Source organism: Dendrobates tinctorius, unplaced genomic scaffold (assembly GCF_039654945.1).
Source record: "Dendrobates tinctorius isolate UK_male_01 unplaced genomic scaffold, ASM3965494v1 ptg000098l, whole genome shotgun sequence".
NCBI classification, from domain to species: domain Eukaryota; kingdom Metazoa; phylum Chordata; class Amphibia; order Anura; family Dendrobatidae; genus Dendrobates; species Dendrobates tinctorius.
In genome coordinates, this window is record NW_027361766.1 from 24,406,130 (window position 1) to 24,429,869 (window position 23,740).

Consider the following 23,740-nt stretch of genomic DNA (forward strand, 5'->3'; position numbering starts at 1 on the left):
AAAAGACTTCTTTCCTTCTACAGCCCACAGTTCCATTTGGCCGTTGGCCTTCTTGTTTGTTACGAGCAAGTTCCAGAGTACCAGATTATTCCTGTTCCGGGGGCCTTAACTAAGAAGGCCCGAAAGCTGGCTTGCGAAAACACATTGATCTGACTGCAAAACTGCTTATGTTTCTTTAAAGCACCACACCAGCGTTTTTTTTAATTTCATCACTGGAGAGGTGCTTAAAATCTAAGTCCCCTGTCCCCTGTCTGGTACTCACCTTCCAGTGTTTTCATCTGTTTTTGCTGTGGCTCTGGTCCGACTTCTGCAGTATGTGACCTGCCGGCTGCTCCAGTGCTTTATGGAGCGAGTCAGAGGTCAATAATCAATGTAAGTGTTTTACAACCTGGTTCTAGCTCTAATAGAATTGCATTGAGAGCTTGTGACATAGCTTCTGAGTTCCACAACTCAGAAGCTGTGCTTACAAGATAGTGCTGTGGAACTAGAGCCACTTTTAATATGTATCTTTCAGCACATGTGAAAAAGACTTGGGTATACTAATAGATCATAATAAACTAAACATGAGTCAACAGTGTGATGCAGCAGCAAAAAAGGCAAATACAATTCTGGGATGTATTAACAGAAGCATACAGTCTAGATCACGTGAAGTCATTATCCCCTCTACTTCTATTTGGTCAAACCTCATGTGGAATACTGTGTCCAGTTTTGGGCACCACATTTTAATAAATACATCAACAAACTGGAGCAAGTTCAGAGAAGAGCGACCAGAATGGTAACCGGTCTGCAAACCATGTCCTATGAGGAACGGTTACAGGATTTGGGAATGTTTAGCTTGCAAAATAGAAAACTAAGAGGAGACTTAATAGCTGTCTACAAATATCTCAAGGGCTGTCACATTGTAGAAGGATCATGTTTATTCTCATTTGCACAAGGAAAGACTAGAAGCAATGGGATGAAACTGAATGGGAGGACACACAGATTAGATACTAGAAAAAACTTTTAGACAGTGAGGGTGATCAATGAGTGGAACAGGCTGCCACGAGAAGTGGTGAGTTCTCCTTTCAATTGAAGTCTTCAAACAGAGGTTGGACAGACATCTGTCTGGGATGATTTAGTGAATCCTGCTTTGAGCAGGGGGTTAGACCAGATGACACAGGAGGTCCCTTCCAACTCTACTATTCTATGATTCTATGATCCTATGATTCTAAAAAATGGTGAAGATGCCGAAGGGTGAAAAAACCCAGCTGGAGTGGTGCTTTAACATAGTAGGCTACCATTGTTGAGAATCTACATTTTACATTCTGGGTACCACTTAATTAATAGGGTTTTCTTAACGTATTTTCTTCTGTAATGCAATGCTGCAGGTTCTGGCTTCATGCAAGTTTCACGTGAACTTCCTCAGGGAGTGTGAAATCAAAAGATGGAAGGGTCCATAAATAACACAAATATCGGCCAGGTCAATGAAGTGCAACGGGTCTCCCTGTTCAAAAACAATGCATAAGTAGCAGATGCCAGCTGGGCATGGAGGGCAAAGTGAGACCACCAAGGGTTACCAAAGCCAACCATAACAGACACTGAATCCCAGATATGCACAGCATATTGCATACATTCTTGACTTTGGTGGTCCTACCATGCCCTTCCTGCTGCTTATGCATAGTTTTTCGCCATACTTATACAGTTTTTACACTCTGCTCTCCCCTTTTTTAACAGTATATCCAAATCCTCTGGCATTTCATATCCCTTTTAGAAGCTGTGGGGCGGCGCTGGAGTCACTTACACTACTTTTAATACTGCCCCGTGATGACGAAATGTAACAAGAAGAAAAGTAACATAGTAACATAGTTTTGAAGGCTGAAGGAAGACCTTATGTCCATCTAGTTCAGTCTATTTTTAGTGCAGCTGTTCTGCATTGTTGATCCTGGGGAAGGCAAAAAACCCACAGAGTAGAAGACAATTTTCTCCATAGTGAAAAAAATTCCTTCCCCTAAGCTGGTTCAACCATCTACCTATAATATTCTGTTATTCATAACCTTCTATACTGTTACTCACAAGAAAAGCATCCATTCCTTTCTTAAATTCATTCAGTGAGTTGGCCATCACCACTTCCTCAGGAAGAGAATTCCAGAGCCTCACTGCTCTCACCATGAAGAACCCTCTTCTATGCTGGTGCAGAAATTGTCTTTCCTCCAAACGAAGAGAATGCCCCCTTGTTCTTGTCACAGTCCTTGGTACAAACAGTTCATTGGAGAGATCTCTGTATTGCCCTCTGATATACACTCACTGGCCACTTTATTAGGTACACCTGTCCAACTGTGTGTTAAGACTTAATTTCTAATCTGCCAATCACATGGCGGCAACTCAGTGCATTTAGGCATGTAGACATGGTCAAGACAATCTCCTGCAGTTCAAACCGAGCATCAGTATGGGGAAGAAAGGTGATTTGAGTGCCTTTGAACGTGGCATGATTGTTGGTGCCAGAAGGGCTGGTCTGAGTATTTCAGAAACTGCTGATCTACTGGGATTTTCACACACAACCATCTCTAGGGTTTACAGAGAATGGTCCGAAAAAGAAAAAAAATCCAGTGAGCGGCAGTTCTGTGGCCGGAAATGCCTTGTTGATGCCAGAGGTCAGAGGAGAATGGGCAGACTGGTTCGAGCTGATAGAAAGGCAACAGTGACTCAAATTGCCACCCGTTACAACCAAGGTAGGCAGAAGAGCATCTCTGAACGCACAGTGCGTCGAACTTTGAGGCAGATGGGCTACAGCAGCAGAAGACCACACCGGGTACCACTCCTCTCAGCTAAGAACAGGAAACTGAGGCTACAATTTGCACAAGCTCATCGAAATTGGACAGTAGAAGATTGGAAAAACGTTGCCTGGTCTGATGAGTCTCGATTTCTGCTGCGACATTCGGATGGTAGGGTCAGAATTTGGCGTAAACAACATGAAAGCATGGATCCATCCTGCCTTGTATCAACGGTTCAGGCTGGTGGTGGTGGTGTCATGGTGTGGGGAATTTTTTCTTGGCACTCTTTGGGCCCCTTGGTACCAATTGAGCATCGTTGCAACGCCACAGCCTACCTGAGTATTGTTGCTGACCATGTCCATCCCTTTATGACCACAATGTACCCAACATCTGATGGCTACTTTCAGCAGGATAATGCGCCATGTCATAAAGCTCGAATCATCTCAGATTGGTTTCTTGAACATGACAATGAGTTCACTGTACTCAAATGGCCTCCTCAGTCACCAGATCTCAATCCAATAGAGCATCTTTGGGATGTGGTGGAACGGGAGATTCGCATCAGGGATGTGCAGCCGACAAATCTGCGCCAACTGTGTGATGCCATCATGTCAATATGGTCCAAAATCTCTGAGGAATGCTTCCAGCACCTTGTTGAATCTCTGCCATGAAGAATTGAGGCAGTTCTGAAGGCAAAAGGGGGTCCAACCCGTTACTAGCATGGTGTACCTAATAAAGTGGCCAGTGAGTGTACTTGTACATATATAACACATATTTGAAAAAGCAAGGTAGGGAGAAGTGTGGGGAATGTAACAATAAAACTAGTTACAAACCTGCTTAGGACTTATAGATCAATATTTATAAAGGACGTTGTAGGTATTGGGCAACCAGCCAACACTTTATGCTTGTTATTCATTTGCATATATGTGTACATTTGTCCCCTTGTGTGATTATGCACAGTTCTTTTTAATACATTTACAGCATATTCATTGCATGCATAATTATTAACTGCTTATTTGTGATTTTTTTTTATCTTTCCTGGTACTATCTCAGATTGCATCAATTGTTCCTTTGCCATTTATGTTTCTAGATTTCTTTTTAATATATGTCTGCTGTGATTTACATGCTTTTGATCATGGTCTTGATTTGGTCAAAAAAGTAACTTAATAATAATAATAATAATTTTTATTTATATAGCACCAACATATTCCGCAGCACTTTATTAATATATTTTTACCTGTTTTTGTTACCTTATCAGAATTCTTTCTCAACATTTGTGACGTATGGTACTGGTGGTTAGTGGCCTAAATAGAGTCCAATGGGCCACGTGCCAGTTCTGGACCGAGGCCTCTCCTGTCTTGGTATACAGTATATGTCTTCCATCCTGGTATGTATTTCCCTCATCCTGGCTTCATTTTTGCATATATACAGTATATATATATATATATATGCCCAGCATCCTGGTATATATGTCCCTAGTGTATATATATATATATATATATATAGTGACAAAGTCACTGACAAAGTACTAGCGGGGAGATATGTAACACTGAGGTTGTTGGCTTCAGTAAAACAAACCTAGGAAAAATCATCAAGCACACTTAGTGATGAGAGGGGATAATCAGTCATGTTTAGTGCTAGGATGATTGTACAGCTGTAGAGTGGGAGGAGTCCAGAGCATAAATATCCAGCTTCCTAGATCATTTGAATGTGGCTGGGTTAGGCCTGTTTCACACTTCGTTTTTTGTAATCAGTTGAAATCCGCCAAAGATGAAAAAACGGATCCATTTCCATTATGGAACAAACGGATGTCAGCGGACCGTTGTTTGGATGGATCCGGCGAAGTTGCAAAGGGCAGGAAATTTAAAGGAACCGCGATCTGGAAAAGGAGAGAGAAAGAGAGAGAGAGAGAATTTTTATGCCGCTGCCACAACGATATTCAGGGTTAAATTTCTTCCTATTTCTTCCTATAGTCCTCCATATGGTATAACACACTCCCCATAGTCATTTATATGGTATAATACACTCAACATAGTCCTCCATATGGTATACTACACTCCCCATAGTCCTCAATTTGGTATACTACACTCCCCATAGTCCTTCATATGGTAAAATACATTCCCCATAGACCTCCATTTGGTATAGTACACTCCCAATAGTCCTCCATATGGTATACTATACTCCTCATAGTCCTCCATTTGGTGTAATACACTCCCCATAGTCCTCCATATGGTATACTACACTCCCCATAGTCCTCCATATGGTATACTACAATCCTCATAGTCCTCCATATTTTATAATACACTCCCCATAGTCCTCCATATAGTATAATACGTTCCCCATAGTCCTCCATATGGTATAATACACCCCCATAGTCCTCCACTGACTATAATGCACTCCCCATAGCCCTCCATATGGTATAATACACCCCCCATAGTCCTCCATATAGTATAATACACTCCCCATAGTCCTCCATATGGCATAATGCACTCCCCATAGTCCTCCATATGGTATAATACACCCCCATAGTCCTCCACTGACTATAATGCACTCCCCATAGCCCTCCATATGGTATAATACACTCCCCATAGTCCTTCATATGGTATAATACACCCCATAGTCCTCCATATGGCATAATACACCCCCATAGTCCTCCACTTACTATAATGCACTCCCCATAGTCCTCCATATGGTATAATACACTCCCATAGTCTTCCATATAGTATGATACACTCCCTTCAAAACAGCATGTACTTGGCTTCAAATCCCCTGAGTTTTCTTAGTATATTTACCTGTCTTTAAATTCATTGATGTCAGAATATATTTGTTTGGAGTAAAGATGATGGAAGTGAAAGCGTGAGCTCTGCACTCTTTCACTGCCATCATCCAAGCTTCAAATAATTATGTTCAGATATTAATGCAGTTTAAGTCAGCCAAATAGACTATTAGGCTGTGTGCATACGTAAGCGTTTTTTCAAGTTTTTTAAGTGTTTTTATCGGCAAAATACGCTTACAAGAAGCATCCCATTCATTTTAATAAATTCTGCACTTTTTGTGCATATTGATGCATAAAATGCATTGTGGTAAAAAACGCAGCATGCTCATTAATTTTGAAGAAAAATCCGCATTTCTAGCTATTTTCTATGAGACTGGGGACGCGCGGAAAAAAAACGCATAAAAAACGCACGGGAAAACGCGCAAAAAACGCGCGGAAAAAAACGCACGTTTTCTAGGAAGGAGTCCAGTTTTCATGCAGAAATTTTTTGAATACGTGTGCACATAGCCTTAAAAGCAGAGCTTTGGAAGCCACTTTCATGCAATTTATTTCTAGAAAAGAAGACAAATCCCCTTATGAAATAATTTGCAGACTATAACAACTTTCCATCCTAGGCAAAAGTATAAAAAGATAAATACATTTTAGTTACTTTTTTAATCTCTTTTACAATTTCAGATGGCTAATAGTAAGTCCAAAATTGTGTTATGAAATGTGAAAGGTAGGAACTCCAAATTTGAAAGAGCTATGTTCAACAGATTTATCTACAAGGGTCTAAATTATTGGATTTTAAAGATGCTATCAGGTTTCAACATATTGATGACATATCACCTTCACTGAATTAGAGTATTTGCTAAGGCAGCACATAGATCTAAACACTGCAAAAAGAAGCTCAATTTAATTTGTAGTGACCACTGCTGGGACAACGCCTATTTTTCTTTTAATAGGAACTGTTGTGCAGTTGTAATACCATGGCCGCCGGGGGGGGGGGTAGCTTCTGCGGTCGCTCCAGTACTCACTGTGCTGAAGGCTATTCCATCTCCGGTATGCTGTTCATTTTGGGGACTCAATTGACTGCAGGCAGAGGCTGGAAACAACTTTAACAACACAGCTTTATTCTCTTCAGGGCACAGCATATCCACAATGGCTACAGGACGCTTTACTCGATAACAGCAATACATCTTCATCTACAGCAGTACGTCACTTCTTCCTCCACTCCACATGTACGAACCACACAAGCAAGCGGACGCGTCACACGGAACACGGTGAACACGGAACTATGACCCTTCTTCCTGAGACCGACTTCAGCCCACGAAGGTACCTGTCTTATCCATTACAGTTCACCCCTTTACGGCACTGTTACTCCTATACATGTCCTAGATTTACAGCTCACTAGACTCTTCACACAGCTCCCGTACTCCAGCTGCCACTTCTACAGTGGGCTCACCCACAGACCTCCCTGGCTTGACAATTCCAGACACAGGCTGGTTTCCATAGACTGGCTTGGTTGTCACTTAAGCTCTTCTTTGCTAGCTGACTTGACCACTGAGACTCCTCCGTTAGTCTCCCTAGTCCTGCAGTTCCCAGTCTCTAACTGTAGGACCTCCAGTGACCTTCCTCACTGGCTACTGCTGTAGGCATCTGCTGTATTCCACTGTCCAGTATGGCTACCCCCGACTCAACTAACTCATGAGGAAAGACTATCTTCTTTATGCCCAGGCTAGCCATTCCTCTAAATTAACCCTCTCCACAAGTTCCCTCAGTTATGCTCAGTGCCCCCATCTAGTGTCCCTTAACGATATTACAACTAACTCTATCTCTCTAACTAACTATTGTCATGCGGCCACAAACACACACACACATGACATATATACTGCACACAGACATGTAAGGAACACAGTTAATACATAATAACAATATTTACAGGGCTAAGCCCTCACCTCCTTACATAGTACACACAGTACACACAGCTGTTGTCCAATACCTGACAGTGATCACTATACATTGAATGGAACTGCACTTTTCAGCTTCATTGCATGTATTTACATCTGGCCATTACCGGGGCAAATAACAGTTGATCAAGGGGGGGTGCAGGGTGTTGTACCCCCCAAGGCTTTGAATATGTCTTCTTGGGCTTGGCTTACCATGTTACCTGCTCCAAGGATATTGAAGATGTCTCTCAATAATGTAGTCAAGCAGATCTACATGGACCCAGACATTCATAATATTACTCTTCAAGGTACTTTTCTGGTTCTGGCAACTTTAGTTAAGTTATATTTGCTCCTCTACTGACCTCCAGATTTTGCATGACATTTTCTGCAAAGTGGTTGAACAGGCCCCAAAGCCCTCCACTATACTACTTTTAGTAAATGTTTTCACTTTATTGAGCAAGGTCCTGTATAGAATGTGTTACACTCCATTCTTGGGCACAGTGTTACAGTCAAAATAAGAAATAAATGAAAAATGAGAAGCTTACAGCTTTGTGGATTTAGTGGTCCAGACTTATACAGAGTAAAGCACCTCACCTCACTTAGTCACTGATCTGGAATGTGTCTCTGCCATGTTAATCCTCGAAATGGGATTTACAGTAGCTGTAGTACAGGTGTTGATAATGAGCTTTTTAAAACATTACAATGATACTGAACGCTTGTGTGCCCATCTGGGTGCATGCCATAGGACAACAGCTATTAAACTTTTTAACTACTCATTGCAGTTTTCATACTAATAAATTGATACACTTGTGACTCATACAGAGTTGAGTAGAAAAAATTATAAAAGTTATTGTTAATGAAGGTAAACCATTGTGTGTTCACAGACTTTTTTTTATATTTATTTAATAAATACCCTTGGAAACCTTATGCATCTCTCTCTATCAAATGAAATAAAAATCTTTTTGTTCTCGCAAGAACATACTATATTTTACTACAATTTACCCACATACCATTAGGTTATGCATGCAAACATATTACAGATGTGTATTGTATAAATCCATTATATGGCACCTAGAAATCTACACACTCATATACTATGCCTTATATGCCTCTTTTGAAAGATGTATATTAAATTTATGACAAAAGAATTGTGACCATATCATAATAAAGTGAGGCAGCATACAGAAAAGTTCCTAAGACTCTGTCATATGAAGGACTTGGGAATTCTGCCTAAATATCGACAGTTCTATTTCTTCCAGTTTACTGAACCTTCAGATTTGTTCTCATCTGATAGATAATGTGAACATTTTCAATTTACAAACCACTTTAATTGAAAATGATGTTGTCTTACCTCCAAATAAATCACTTCAAGACATTCAGAATATTAGGTATCTCCCCATTGTCTAACTTGCTGTCCACTGCCTGTTGTCAAGTTTAATCAATCTGCAGCATCAGAGACACTGATATGAATTACAGAAAGAGGTAGTTGGGAGCCAAACACATTTTCAACTAACTTAGTCCCTATAAAAATCATACCTTTCCTTTAGTTATCTGTCTCTCTGTTGTGCTGAAAATCATCTGTAATCTATTATGCCCATTAGCTGCACAGTGCACCCTTGTTGAGCGCTCTGTTCCTCCTATAGCCTTTACATATCTCACCTTCTATATCGGCTTTTAATGACAGCGCTCATGTCACAGAAGATTTCACTGCAGGAAGTCCTTGCTCATGCAGGTCCACAAGATGCTGTGATACTTTGATGCCAGCATGAGATATATTCACTGCAAGTAAGAGAGTTAAAGGGATTTTATAGGCATACGATATTGATGAACTATCCTTTGAATATGTTATCAATATTAGATTGGTGGGGGTCCAACACTTAATACACCCACTGAGCAGCTATTATTAGCTGTTGTGGTGATGTAAATGTGAATGCAGTGGTTGTGGAACCATTGTGCCACATGTCAAGCTTACTGTGAATGGGCATAACTAAGCGACTACCTGGTCTTTTGCTAGATCTTCTAGTGGTGAGGATAGGCTTGGTCATAGGTAGTCACCAATGTCAGGACAGTCCTTCCATTACTAAACCCTGGGCTTGGTGTCAATGAACATAAAATAGCTGACATCAACCTTAGTGCTAAGAGTGTATATTATTCCCTCCATATGTGACTGTGATGTGCTGGGGCATAAGTTTAGGAGCTACTTGGTGGTGCTAATACTGGGATCATTGCCTAATTGTGGTTATTTCAGGCAGCTCATCGTGATGTTTACAGTTTGTGTATATACATTCATCTTATGGTTCTGTAATTAAGACCTGTTATTTCTAAAATCTGGATGCAATCTATGTGGTATTGAGGTCAAAATAATATTAATTCGCTGTTTGACAAGGTTTGTCACCCTATTTTTAATTGTTTTTAATTACTTTTTGTAGCATGGAATAATAAAGAAATTATTTAATATCTCTTCTGGTGATCCCATTTTGTATATCACATGCTCTTTCTCTATTCTCTTTTCTTGCTATAGGTGATCCCAAATTTATTTACAGTGGTGCCCTTTGATTGCGTTCACCGCACAAGTGGGAAGAGCCAAGGATAAGTGCCAGAATTGGTGGCAGAGGACTCTTGTTCTAAGCGTGGGAGGGGGCCAATATCCATGGCCCCTTCCCAGCATATTAATATCAGCTCGCAGCTGTCAGTTTAGCTTTTGCTGGTTAGTAAATGTTAGGTGTTGGGTTCTGGTCGCTGCACAGCAGGAATCCCAAGCCTTGCATTCGGCAGTCTCCCATTCCTCTCCGGCTGCACAGGAGGCTGCTCAGCAGACTCGTTGATCCAGGCACTCTGCTCAGACCAGCTCTGTAGGTTTAGTTGCTGCTGCCACCTCTGGTCCAGCTATATCAACCCAGGCTAGTCAGTAGCGAGCTACTCCAGGGACTAAGTCCTCCTTTCGGTCCACTGAGCATGCCCGTGGGACGATCTCTCATTGGAGAATGGAGGTCACATGCTCAGGTCCTTCTCCAGCTCAGACTGGACCATCAGGAAGGTCAGGAAGGTCCCGGAAAGGATGCTGCTATAAAAGAGTCGCATGGCCACACGGCCATGCGCTAGTATAGAAAAAGATTAGACCATGTGGAGTGAGTGTTGTATGCATGTATGAATGTCTCTGGTGAATGACTCATTGGAAACCCCTACCCTTGGTACGCATGTGTTGTGCAGCCTAGCCTGTCAAGCGCCCAGGTCTAGGTGTAGGTAGAGGCTGAGTCAGAGACTAGAATCAGTGTCCACTGCTGGCTCTACACGCCACGGTGCACGTGCTCGACACTTCTCCAAGGTCAGCGTCTATAGTGGTGTCCGCAGGTGCGACGCCATATGCTCAGAAGGTCTAGAGGGGCTCTGACTCCGTGTCCTTGGGGCAGAGTTCCGTGACCACATTCTGAGTGCCCCCTTGCCGAGCTCTGTGAGTGCTAACAAACTCCGGCATTTAAGTTTTGCATTACTGCGGCTCTGTGACGTAACAGAGACCACTTCTGTTTACACCAGGTGACGTTAACCTGCGTATGACCTTTGTATAACGCTATATACATCCGCCATTACTAAGCAGCAGTTTACCACCTCTGCATGGTGGACCCCAGGCTGCGAACGCACCTACTATCATTATATTGTTTGGTGCATTCCACCAGCCCGTAACAGTAAATATAGGGGGACACTACATCTTTTTTTGGGGGCTCCTGCCTCAGTAAAGGCTAAGCAAACCGCTCTGAGCTCATATTAATAGGCTGGGTTCTTTACGGCTATTGGCCCCTTCTCATAATTTTAACACCAGCCCCCAGCTGTTGGCTTTCGCTCAGCTGGTTAGGAAAATTAAAGGGGACTCCATGTCATTTTATTAAAAATGTATTTATTTAAAACACCCAATACACAGGCAGTGGGTGCTGGCTACAAGTCTCATCAGCTTTTTCTATAATTGTATAGCTAAAAGGTTGAGACAAGAGCGCAATAGGGTCTTATCTGGGTAAAACGTATAAATAATTAGAGTATTTATACTCACCTTTTCAAAGAAAAAGTAAAGCCTGTATAGTATGTCAGCCTGCTGCACGTCCAACGGTCCACAGCGGAACCGCAACACAGTTACTTAGGAATAAATTCTTGGACTTTCAAGTGCGCTGCCAGACAAATTCCATAACACACCAGGTTAAAAAAGTTAACCCTTTAATCCCTACGCGTTTCGAAGCATAACACTTCTTCTTCAGGGGTTGACACATGAATACAGAGAGCTGTCACCACATTTATACATGCAGGATTCAAATTTGGCGCCATGAAAGACATGTGCTGCGCCGTAAAGGTCAAGGATCAAAATAGTTCAAGTGTCAGGAAAAGTTCATTAAAGTTAACTGATCTATAATAAATAAAATCACTTATATGTTTATTTTATACTGCAGATGAAATAAAATGCAAATAGAAGAAAAAGAAAAAAATGTCAAAGAAAAAAAAGGAAAAGGAGAAATGAACCCACAACCGTGGGAAAATAGGAAGAAAGGGATCACAGTCCAGCAAACATACCACCACACCAAGGAGAGTGTTTGGATTAAAATAGAAAAAAGGGGAGAAACAAATCTTAATGCCCAACGATCATACAGAAATCGTATCTCTGAAATATATGTGTGAAAAATAAATATGTATAAATATATATGATGATTAGAAATCCGTATTGAAAAAAGATTTGTAAATATATAAAAATGATTAAAAAAATAATTAAAGTGTCCCAATTATTTTACTTTCTATTCCGAAGGAAGTCAGTGGCGCGACTTAATGATCGAAACACATCCAAAAAAACAGCCCATAAAAGATCATCAGATCATTCACCGCTCAGGATAGAAAGGATAGAGTACAACATTAATATTATTAAAAAAGGGGACGTTAAAAACATGAAAAAATGATAAAAAAGGGGTAATAAAACTTTTCACAATTATGTATGCACGTAGTCATATTTTCTTCATTTACTTCCTTCCAGCGTTCTTTCTGTTGCATATAGTTGTATTCACTTATTATAACATATGGTCCTTCACTCCCTTTTTGGTTTCCTTTTTCATACAGAACACAATGGGTTAATTTTATTTACATTTTTTCGGTATTATAATCATAATTTTTCGTTTTCAACAATTTTTTTCTGTTAGTCTGGTTCATGCTTTTAAAATTCCAGATCCACACTTTATCTTTGGATCTAAATTTCCAATGCGTTTTTTTGTTCTTTTGTTCTTCATTTCTATATATGTTTTACTTTTTCATAGTAATAATTTAAAATTTTCCTCAGTAACCCTTATAGCGGTTTTTCTATTGATGTATATTAATGGGTTCCCCCTTTTTTATCATTTTTTCATGTTTTTAACGTCCCCTTTTTTAATAATATTAATATTAATGTTGTACTCTATTGTTTTTATCCTGAGTGGTGAATGATCTGATGATCGTTTATGGGCTGTTTTTTTGGATGTGTTTCGATCATTAAGTCGCGCCACTGACTTCCTTCGGAATAGAAAGTAAAATAATTGGGACACTTTAATTATTTTTTTAATCATTTTTATATATTTACAAATCTTTTTTCAATACGGATTTCTAATCATCATATATATTTATACATATTTATTTTTCACACATATATTTCAGAGATACGATTTCTGTATGATCGTTGGGCATTACGATTTGTTTCTCCCCTTTTTTCCTTTTTTAATCCAAACACTCTCGTTGGTGTGGTGGTATGTTTGCTGGACTGAGATCCCTTTCTTCCTTTTTTCCCACGGTTGTGGGTTCATTTCTCCTTTTCCTTTTTTTTCTTTGACATTTTTTTCTTTTTCTTCTATTTGCATTTTATTTCATCTGCAGTATAAAATAAACATATAAGTGATTTTATTTATTATAGATCAGTTAACTTTAATGAACTTTTCCTGACACTTGAACTATTTTGATCCTTGACCTTTACGGCGCAGCACATGTCCTTCATGGCGCCAAATTTGAATCCTGCATGTATAAATGTGGTGACAGCTCTCTGTATTCATGTGTCAACCCCTGAAGAAGAAGTGTTATGCTTCGAAACGCGTAGGGATTAAAGGGTTAACTTTTTTAACCTGGTGTGTTATGGAATTTGTCTGGCAGTGCACTTGAAAGTCCAAGAATTTATTCCTAAGTAACCATCAGCTTTTTCTAGTCGTGCTGATCGCAGGGAGACCAGGCGACAATGATGAGACTTGCAGTTAGCGCAAATACCAGTGGGGCATGTGTTGTGTCATAAGCGTCGTCTGTTCTTGCTGATCGCAGGGAGACTAGGCGACAATGATGAGTTTGATTCAGCACCCGTGCCCTAGGAACAGCACTAACTGTACTGCTTTTTCCAAGTCGCAGGTACGTGTCACACTGTTGATTCACGCTGACACACGGGTAGCACCGGTACTGGTTTTTCAATTATCGGTAATATCAGGAAACATTTGACCACCAGCTAGCTAATTTGTATGTGAACCTTCCTCACTCACCAATAGAGGGCATGAGCACTAAAGGTGCTGGGCAGCCCACCTGGACTAACAGTATTTGCGTTACCAATAGGCTGTAAGCCAGGCACTGCGCATAACACACATCTGTGTGATTGGTGCCCTATGCAATTCTCATCTTTGTGCATTTCTAATTCTAAATAACCACCCCCTCCATGAATGGTAAGTTCGTGAGTGTTTTTTTCATTAGCTTTTGCAACTGTACTGCTGTAAGAGGGTGAAGAGGAAGAAGAGCCCAAAGGGGGTTACCTCTCCTGCTCCGTGTCCGGAACCACCTAGCCGGGCAGCAGGGTTGCAGGGGGAAAAAGACTTTCTGGCCTGGACCGACTGCACCATGTGACTGTAAGGGGCAGTGAGGGAATAGAAGGGGCGGCGGACCAGAAGCAGTGCAGGCAGAGGGCACGAAAGTAGAGCGCACCGGAGACAGAGCAGAGCGCGCCAGACGGAGATCAGGCTGCAGCACCACACTCCCAGAAAGAGAACTCCCCGTCAGAGGACTGGGACTGCAGGACAGGAGGTTGAGAGCACTGTATGTGAGTACGTGGACTCTGTAGCCTCCGTGACCAGAGGAGACTTCCCTCCTGACAGGGCAGACACAGTGACCCGAACGCACAGTCCCGGTGACCGCGGTGAAAGGCAGTAGCCCCTGAGTGTGGCAGAGAGACTTCTCAGTATGCGCAATATCGTTCTTGTGGAAAGACAGCCAGGGTATCATATAGAGACTCAGAGCAGGGATGACTCAGGTCCGCAACGTCTCCCTGCTCCTTGCTTTAACCCCTGAGGTTCCAGCTTCATCCAGAGAAGAGACTACAGAGACTGCAAGCGCTGCTGTTGACGGTGCCATCGTGGGAGAAAGAGACTCTTCAATCAAGCTTTCCCTGGACTGATAAGTTATAATAATTCCAGTTTAACCGTTTCAACGCTGCATAACTGTTTAATAGCTTTCTTTAGTCTATTTTGCTGTTTTACTGTTTACTCTGTCACATTTAACCCCCCACTGCTTCTCCCTATGTGGAGAGTAAAGTCCCTGTAAATAAACCTTTAACTCTTAAGGTACTGTCACACTTAGCGATGTACCAGCTATCCCGACCAGCGATATGACGCGGTCAGGATCGCTGGTACATCGCTAAGTGGTCGCTAGTGAGCTGCCACACAGGCAGATCTCACCAGCGACATCGCAGGGGTCGGGGGTCGCTACTTACCTGTCAGACGAGGCGATCCTGACGTCCTCCCGCCCGCGTCCACACTCGTCGCTCGTCTCTCCACGGGAAGTGCCGCAGGAAGCTGACGACGAGAAACGGTCCAGGACGTTCTCGCGCGATCAGCGATAACCAGCGGGGGAGCGGTCGGAGGTAAGTATCAGACATAGCGATATCGCTAGCAATATCGCTGCTACGTCACAAAAACCAGTGACGTTATAGCGATATTGCTAGCGATATCGCTTAGTGTGACAGGCCCTTTAGTCTGTCTCGGATCCGTGGCGACGTCCTCAGCACCTGCAGTATATTACACTGCCCCACGCTTTTATCATGGGGTCTGTTGCATTCTATAGTGCTTTGATATTGTGATATGGTGCTTCATGCAATTCTTTTCTTGTTATTATATATTTCAGACTTGCTGAAGAAGTATTTATAACAACTAATTCAGCTGAATACAGTGGCATTTTAATCTGCCATAATAAAAGATAATACAAATAAATGAAGCCCTGGTATGTTCGTTGATTGCACCAATTAAAAACTTTATAGTTTTTAATGGATTTTGATTTACACAGGAAAGTTGATAACAAGAGAGAAGCTGAATAACAAAAGTTTGGTATTAATATTCCCTATTCTTTGGTGGACCTGAGCTGTCAACTACAGATATTTTCTTTATTAATGGCAAATGTCATGTTGTACAGAGGCAGAAACATTAATTGCTTTAGCCTCAGGTTACAATATTCTTGGTCGAGTGCTATCGGATAGTTCTCTGCCCAATGTTATACTATGGGGCAGTGCAGATCTGCAATTATTTGCTCATGCTGAATCGGCATGAGAAAACAATTGCTGCATGCTGCGAGTGCATTCAATAATCGAGTCACGCGCCACCCGTTCAAATTAATGGGTGTGTGTGAAACATCGGACTGCACTTGGATGTCATCCGCATGCAGTCCGATGTACGCTCACAGAGACAATGCTCACAGAGAAATTAAGTTCTTCATCTACTCCGCACCTGTGATACAATTCTCTCATGTGAGAGAATCGGATCACAATAAATTGACACTCATCTCAAACTGAGAGAGAGAGGCGAAAATCCTCCCAGGTCTGTTTCATCAGGCTAGGGAGGGTGGAATCATCGAGGATGTCGAGGTTTGCCAACAACTCTTGTCTGACTTCCAGTCCCAGCTGTGGGCAACAATACACCAGTTCCAGGATTTTATCAGCAACAAGCCCGGAAGGAAAGAATTGGCCATCCATGAAGTGGACTCTGGGGATCATCCACCAATCTGGCGTTCAGCATATCAAGTCTCCCTGGAGGTGCAGTAGCACATGCACAGGGGATTGACAAGATGCTGAAGCTGGGGGTCATCCAAACATCCAGCAGTGCTTGGGCCTCACCCATAGTCCTTGTCCCAAAGAAGGATCAGACAACCTGGTTTTGCATGGATTACAGAGGACTCAACGCTGTCACATTGACCGATGCATACTCTATGCCGCACATCAATGACTTGCTCAATCAGTTGGCCCGGGCCAAGTACCTGACCATCATGGATCTGAGCCTGGGATATTGGCATATTCCACTGACCTGCAAGGCACAGGAATTTTTCCTTTATCACCCTATTTCGACTGTATGAGTCCACAGTGATGCCATTCAACATGAATAATGCTCCTGCCACTTTTCAGCAGATGGTCAAAACTCTGCTCAAGGGACTTGAAGGCGACGACATTACATTCTTCATTACCACCTGGGAGGATCACATAGGACCTGCCTGTTAGGCTTGATCATTAAGCTGGAAAAGTGCCAGCTGAACATGAGTGACTACCTTGGACTCCGGTTAGGCGAGGGAGCTCTGAAACTGAAGCCCAGGAAGGTGTATGCCATCACATCCTGGCCTACTCGTAAGACCAAAAACAGGTGATGTCCTTCCTGGGCACTGCTGGTTACTATAGGAGGTTCGTCCCCCACTATAGTAGCCTGATGAAGCCCTGACGGACCTCCCCAAGAAGAAGCTGCCCTCCGCAGTCAGTTGGACAAATGACTGTGACACTGCCTTCCGGTTGCTGAACACTATTCTTTCCAGCTTCCCATTACTACAAGCTGCGAACTTCACAAGGTAGTAGTACAGACCGACACCAGTGTCTTTGGCCTCAGTGCTATTCTCAGCCAGGGCCAGTGGCCAGAACACCTCGGTTTATACCTGAGCCAAAAGCTCCTGCTGAGCTACGTGGCCTACTCCACGATGGAAAAGGAATGCCTGGCAATTGTTTCAGCCCAGAAGCATCTGCAGCCATTCTTGTATGGACACCAATTCACTACGGAAATGGATCACATCCCCCTCAGCTGGTTACACACCGTATCCAGAACAAATGGGAGGTTTCTACACTGGAGCCTTGCGTTCCAGCACTACTACCACTTCGCGATTCACTGCAAGAAGTGCCGTGACTATGGTAATACTGACGGGATATCCAAATGAGAGGAGGTTGCAGACGTGCTCTTAGGAGAACACTGAAAAGTGCTGTCACCTAGTACCCGCTAAAGGGGGAAGGTGTGAAGAGTGTGGTGGGATTTAAGTCATGCTCATCAACTGTATTATATCATACTACAGTCCTCCTTCAGCAAATGTAGCTGTAACAGGATACAAGGCTCAGAAGGTGGTCCAGCCTAAAACACATTGGACCTACACCAGCAGATGACATGGCTTCCCAAACCATAACTGATTGTGAAAACTTCACACTAGACCTCAAGAAGCTTGGACTGTGTGCCTCTCCACTCTTCCTTCAAAGTCTAGGACCTTGATTTCCAAGGTCTAATGTGAGGTTTCCACAATTAGTGATGGTTTGGGGAGCCATGTCATCTGCTGGTGTAGGTCCACTGTGTTTTATTAAGATCAAAGTCAGCGCAGCCATCTTCCAGGAAATTATAGAGCACTTCATGCTTCCCTCTGTCGACAAGCTTTTTGGAGATGGAAATTTCATTCTCCAGCAGAACTTGGCATCTGTCCACACTGCCAAAAGTACCAATACATGGTTTAAAAACTACAGTATCACTGTGCTTGATTGACCAGCAAACTAGCCTGACCTTAACCCTATAAAGAATTTATGGGGTATTGACAAGAGGAAGATGAGAGACTCAAGAACCAACAATGCAGACGAGCTGAAGGCTGCTATCAAAGCAACCTGGGCTTCCATAACACCTCAGCAGTGCCACAAGTTGATTGCCTACATGCTACGCCGCATTGATGCAGTAATTGATGCAAAAGGAGCCCCGACCAAGTATTGAGTGCATTTACTGAACATACATTTCAGTAGGGCAACATTTCGGATTTTAAAATAATTTTTCAAGCTGGTGTTATAAAGTATTTTAATTTACTGAAATAATGTTTTTTGGTTTTCATTTGCTGTAAGCCATAATCATCAACATTAACAGAAATAAACACATGAAATAGATCACTCTGTTTGTAATGACTCTATATAATATATGAGTTTCACTTTTTGTATTGAAGAACTGAAATAAATTAACTTTTTGATGATATTCTAATTTTGTGAGAAGCACCTGTAGAAGCAGATTGGTGTATGTAATGACACATGTCTGCTCTCTTCCTCTGCACTTGTAATCACAGTAGGTGATGACAGTGAGATGTGTGTGACCTGATGTGTGCGATAGAACAGTGAATGTAATGATACACACATCTGGGACAGGTGTCTCAGTCTTTCCCTGTCATGCTCTGCCCTTATTCACATTGACGTTGTTTGCCACATGGTAAGGTTTTAATACTAGAGATAGGTCAGGACCATTTAGATGGGTACATCTTGTCGTCAGGACCGGACTGGAGCTGAAACTCAGCCCTGGCATTTGAGAGCACATGGGCCACCTAGTGATTGGTGAATGTGAAATATTTTTGTGCACTTGAGGTTTACACCTAATTTGGGTATATGTCACATTTATTAAATAAAAATAGCTGTAAATTGCACTTTATCATCGTCTGACAAAACTGAATTGACATAATGTAGAATATAACTTTCCCTTCAGGAAAATGTTAATTTCTTTCAACTTGTGACACGGACATATTTGTAATAAAGAGATCCATGATCCCAAAAGCGATAAGTTTGATAGTACCAGAAAAGTGAATGAGATGTCTGAAATCTCATAGAAAAGGAGCTTATTTTTTCTTTGCAGATTTGAAGCAGTTTCATGTCTACAGGGTCTTTTCTTTAACCCTTTCACGCCAGAGCCTGTTTTTGCCTTCGTGACCAGGACAATTTTTTCACTTCTGACCAGTGCCACTTTATGAGGTCATAACTCTAGAACGCTTTAATGGATCCCGGTAATTCTGAGAATGCTTCCTAGTGACATATTGTACTTCATGATAGTGGTAAAATTTCTTTGATATGACTTGCGTTTATCTGTTAAAAAAATGGAAATTTGGCAAAAATGTTGAAAATTTTGCAGTTTTCAAACTTTTAATTTTTATGCCCTTAAATCAGAGAGTCATATCACACAAAATAGTTAATAAATAACATTTCCCATGTGTCTACTTTACATGTGAACAATTTTGGAAACAAAAGTTAGGAAGTTATAAGGGTTAAAAGTTGACCAGCGATTTCTCATTTTTACAACAAAATTTACAAAACCATTTTTTTAGGGACCACCTCATATTTGAAGTGAGTTTAGGGGGTCAATATGACAGAAAATATCCAAAAGTGACATCATTCTAAAAACTGCACTGCTCAAGGTACTCAAAACCACATTCAAGAAGTTTATTAACCCTTCAGGTGCTTCACATGAATGAATGGAATGTGGAAGGAAAAAATAAACATTTAACTTTTTTTCACAAACATTTTACTTCAGAACCAATTTTTTTAATTTTCCCAAGTGTAAAAAGAGAAAATGAACCACAAACTTTTTTGTGCAATTTCTCTTGAATGCGCCGATACCCCATATGTGGGGGTAAAACACTGTTTGGGCGCACAGCAGAGCTTGGAAAGGAAGGAGTGCCGTTTTACTTTTTCAATGCAGAATTGGCTGGAATTGAGATCGGATGCCATGTTGCGTTTGGAGAGCCCATGATGTGCCTAAACAGTAGAAATCTCCCAGAAGTGACCCCATTTCGGAAACTGGACCACCCAAGGAACTTATCTAGATGTGTGGTAAGCACTTTGAACCCCCAAGTGTTTCACTAAAGTTTATAATGTAGAGCCATGAAAATAAAAAATCATATTTTTTCCACAAAAATGATCTTTTAGCCCACAATTTTTTATTTTCACAAGGGTAACAGGAGAAATAGGACCCCAAAAGTTGTTGTAAAATTTGTCCTGAGTATGCTGATACCTCATATGTGGGGGGAAACCACTGTTTAGGCACACGGTCGGGCTTGGAAGGGTAGTAGTGACATTTTGGAATGCAGACTTTGATGTAATGGTCTGCAGGCACCAGGTTGCATTTGCAGAGCCCCTGATGTGCCTAAACAGTGGAAACACCCCAATTCTAAATCCAACCCTAACCCCAACACACCTCTAACCCTAATTCCAACCCTAACCATAACACTAACCACAAACCTAACACCAACACACCCCTAACCTTAATCCCAACCTTAACCCTAGCCACAACCCTAACCCCAACACACCTCTAACCCTAATCCCAACCCTAACCTCAGCCCCAACTCTAACCGTAATTTTATCCTCAATCCTAACCCAAGCTTTAGTCCCAACCCTAACCCTAACTTTAGCCCCAACCCTAGCCCTAACTTTAGAATAACAATAGCCCTAACTTTAGCCTAACCCTAACTTTAGCCTAACAATAACCCTAACTATTGTGAATTCTCTCTCTGGCTTCCCTCTGGTGATTACTGAAGTTAGTGGAGCTGGTCAGATTGACAGAGGGGTTGACAGTTCTCTTTCTGGACTCCCTCTGGTGGTTACTGGAGGTAGTGAAGCTGATCTGATTTACAGAGGCTTGCCACTGGTAATGAGGAAGAAGATTGGAGATCTGGGATTTTTGATTGGGATTTAAGACAGCTGACTCCCTCTATCCCTGCTGGTGATTTTCTTCTTGTGCCCTCTGAGGTCTGATGTCTCCTGGTCTTTCCCTGCATGGTTCAGATACGTGGATCATTTGTTATTCTGTTATTCTGCATTTGATCTGGTTTTGTTTATTTCTGCTTTGTGCGGGTCAGCCAGCTCCGGCTGGGGCTGTGCTGAATCACCGCCCATATGTTACTGCATGTGCCAGTTTGTTTTACCCCCTGTTATATGGGTCTCTTTTTGCTTTGCTTTCAGAATATACCAGAGTGCTGATATAGTGGGGGAGAAGTCGTGCGACTTCAGTGTTTTTGTGCATCAGACGTGTTGGACTTTTTGCAGGGTTTTTTGCTTGAGTACATTCAGTGTCTTTCCTTTCCTGTCCTGTCTAGTCAGTGTGGGCCCCATTGTTTGCTCGTCTATTTTTCTGCCTGCGTTTGTGTTTTCATCTTGTCTCACCGACAATATATGTTTGGGGGCTATCTATTCCTTTGGGGTCTGCTCCGGGGAAGTTTAGATTTCCCCTTTCTTGCTTTAGGCTTAGTTATCTCTCCAGCTGTGCCGAGGCATCTAGGATCATCGTAGGCACACTCCACGGCTACTGCTAGTTGTGTGGATATGATCAGGGGTCTGCATCCGCTTAGTTACCAACCTCTCTGGTTTTCTGTGGCTTAGCTTGGGCCTGCTATCCTCCTTGGTGCCCATTCATAACACATAACTTTAGCCTAACAATATCCCTAACTTTAGCCTAACCCTAATTTTAGTCTAACCTTAACTTTAGCCTAACCCTAACTTTAGCTTAACCCTAACTTTAGCCTAACCCTAACCCTAACCTTAGCTAAACAATAACCCTCAATTTAGCCTAACAGTAACCCTAACAGTAACCCTAACTTTAGCCTAACAGTAAAACTAACCCTAACTAACAGTAACCCTCACTTTAGCCTAACAGTAACCCTAACTTTAGCCTAACAGTAGCCCTAACTTTAGAATAACTGTAACCCTAACAGTAACCCTAACAGTAATCCTAAATATAGCACTATCCCTAAACTGCTGTATCTGTTTTTATTACTTTATGCAAGATCGCTGACTGGCACAGCTGTTGCCAGCAGCACTTGTCACATTGTTTCTCCTCTGATCTCTCACTGACAGGAGGAGAAACAGCGTTACTATGAGGCAGATCGCTGGGAAAGTTCATTGCTACAACAAGCATCCCAGTGATCTCTCTCATTGGCTGGTGTGAAGCTGACATCATCAGGACCTGAACCAATCAGATCTCGATGAAGTTGGGGTCACAGGAAGCGTTGTGCCCCGGGATCCGGGATTGAGTTTATGAGATTTGCAGCCGTCACTTTCTCTTGTGGTTAATATGTTTTTTATTTATGGATTTTCCCATAGATTTTAAGGAGATACAGAAAACGAGTATATAAAAAATGCATGTATGTTTCTATTGCGTTTCTGCAGCAAAAATGGATGTAATCTACATGACATTATCAATAAAGCTTTATCAAAGCTCAACAGACAGGAAGTTTACAAAGCAAAGTAGTTTTATATAAAACACGATATACAAAAGAAACAAAAGTGGTAATGAAAAAAATGAGATACAAACACATGAAATAAATGCTCAAAAATACAACAAAAAAACCCACAAGAAACCTAAAGTAGCAAACTAAAGCATGAAATGCTGCAGAAAATCTGCAACATCACAAATTCACCAAATAATCACTGTGGAAACATGGCATTGGAGGGTAATTCTGATGATTGTGAGACCCCCGCCTTCCCCGTGACTAGAGATAAGTCTGTTGCCAATGGGAGAGAATTTGTGGTCTGAATTATAGGGGTTCTCCAGCTAAAAAAAATCCCCAACAAAATATTTTGAAATAGTTTCTTGAAGAATACTAGGGAATATAAGGGGATCCTTTGGATCCTCGTGGTCAGAGTGGTTACAAAGAACATGTCTAGCTCTTGCCTCCGGACGACTATTATGCCCTGCAGTAACCAACTAATTCGAGAGTAGCATTGAATGTAGACAGAGACTCTGATTACAGTGTTGTATCACTGGGCTGCTTGCTGTAGTTCTTAAAAAAAACTTCTGTTTTATCAGCAGAGATTATCACTACAGGACTAATAAATCTGCAGTCATGAAGTCCCCTATATTCAAGAGCTCTGTATAACCCCGTCCCCACCATTGATGGACTGCTTTCTACTTACGTACACAGAAAGCAGGCCAATTAGTGGTTTGGAGGTGGAGTAATAAAGAGCTCAGTAGTCAGAGAACTGCTAGATCTGCAGCAGATAAAAGAGCGATTTTATCTAAACTATAGCAAGTAGCCCAGTAAGTGACACATCACTGGAATCAGGGTCTCTGTCTCTACATCACGCCGCTCTCAGATTTAGTAGGAAAAACCTGGTGATAGATTTCCTTTAATGCTCAACAAGTACTAATCATCTGTGATATTTTGTATACTTATGTTCACTGCCTCTTTCAATCCATGACAAAAATGATGTAATAATGACCATGGAATGTTTCCCCAGCTGCCTCAAATAA

At 41.8% G+C, this 23,740-nt stretch overlaps 1 protein-coding gene across 2 annotated transcripts in view; it reads right to left on the reverse strand.

Moving 5' to 3' along the window:
* Positions 1-4,259: 4,259 nt before the first annotated feature.
* The window catches only part of RAB7B (RAB7B, member RAS oncogene family), a 123,051-nt gene continuing 103,570 nt past the window's right edge, over positions 4,260-23,740 (reverse strand). The window contains exon 7 of one of the 2 annotated variants that reach the window (XM_073587237.1): positions 4,260-4,626. In XM_073587237.1, coding sequence (XP_073443338.1) covers positions 4,498-4,626 — 129 coding nt within the window. In that variant the 3' untranslated portion in view covers positions 4,260-4,497. The remainder of the gene's footprint in view (positions 4,627-23,740) is intronic. The other variant, XM_073587236.1, reaches the window with a different exon arrangement.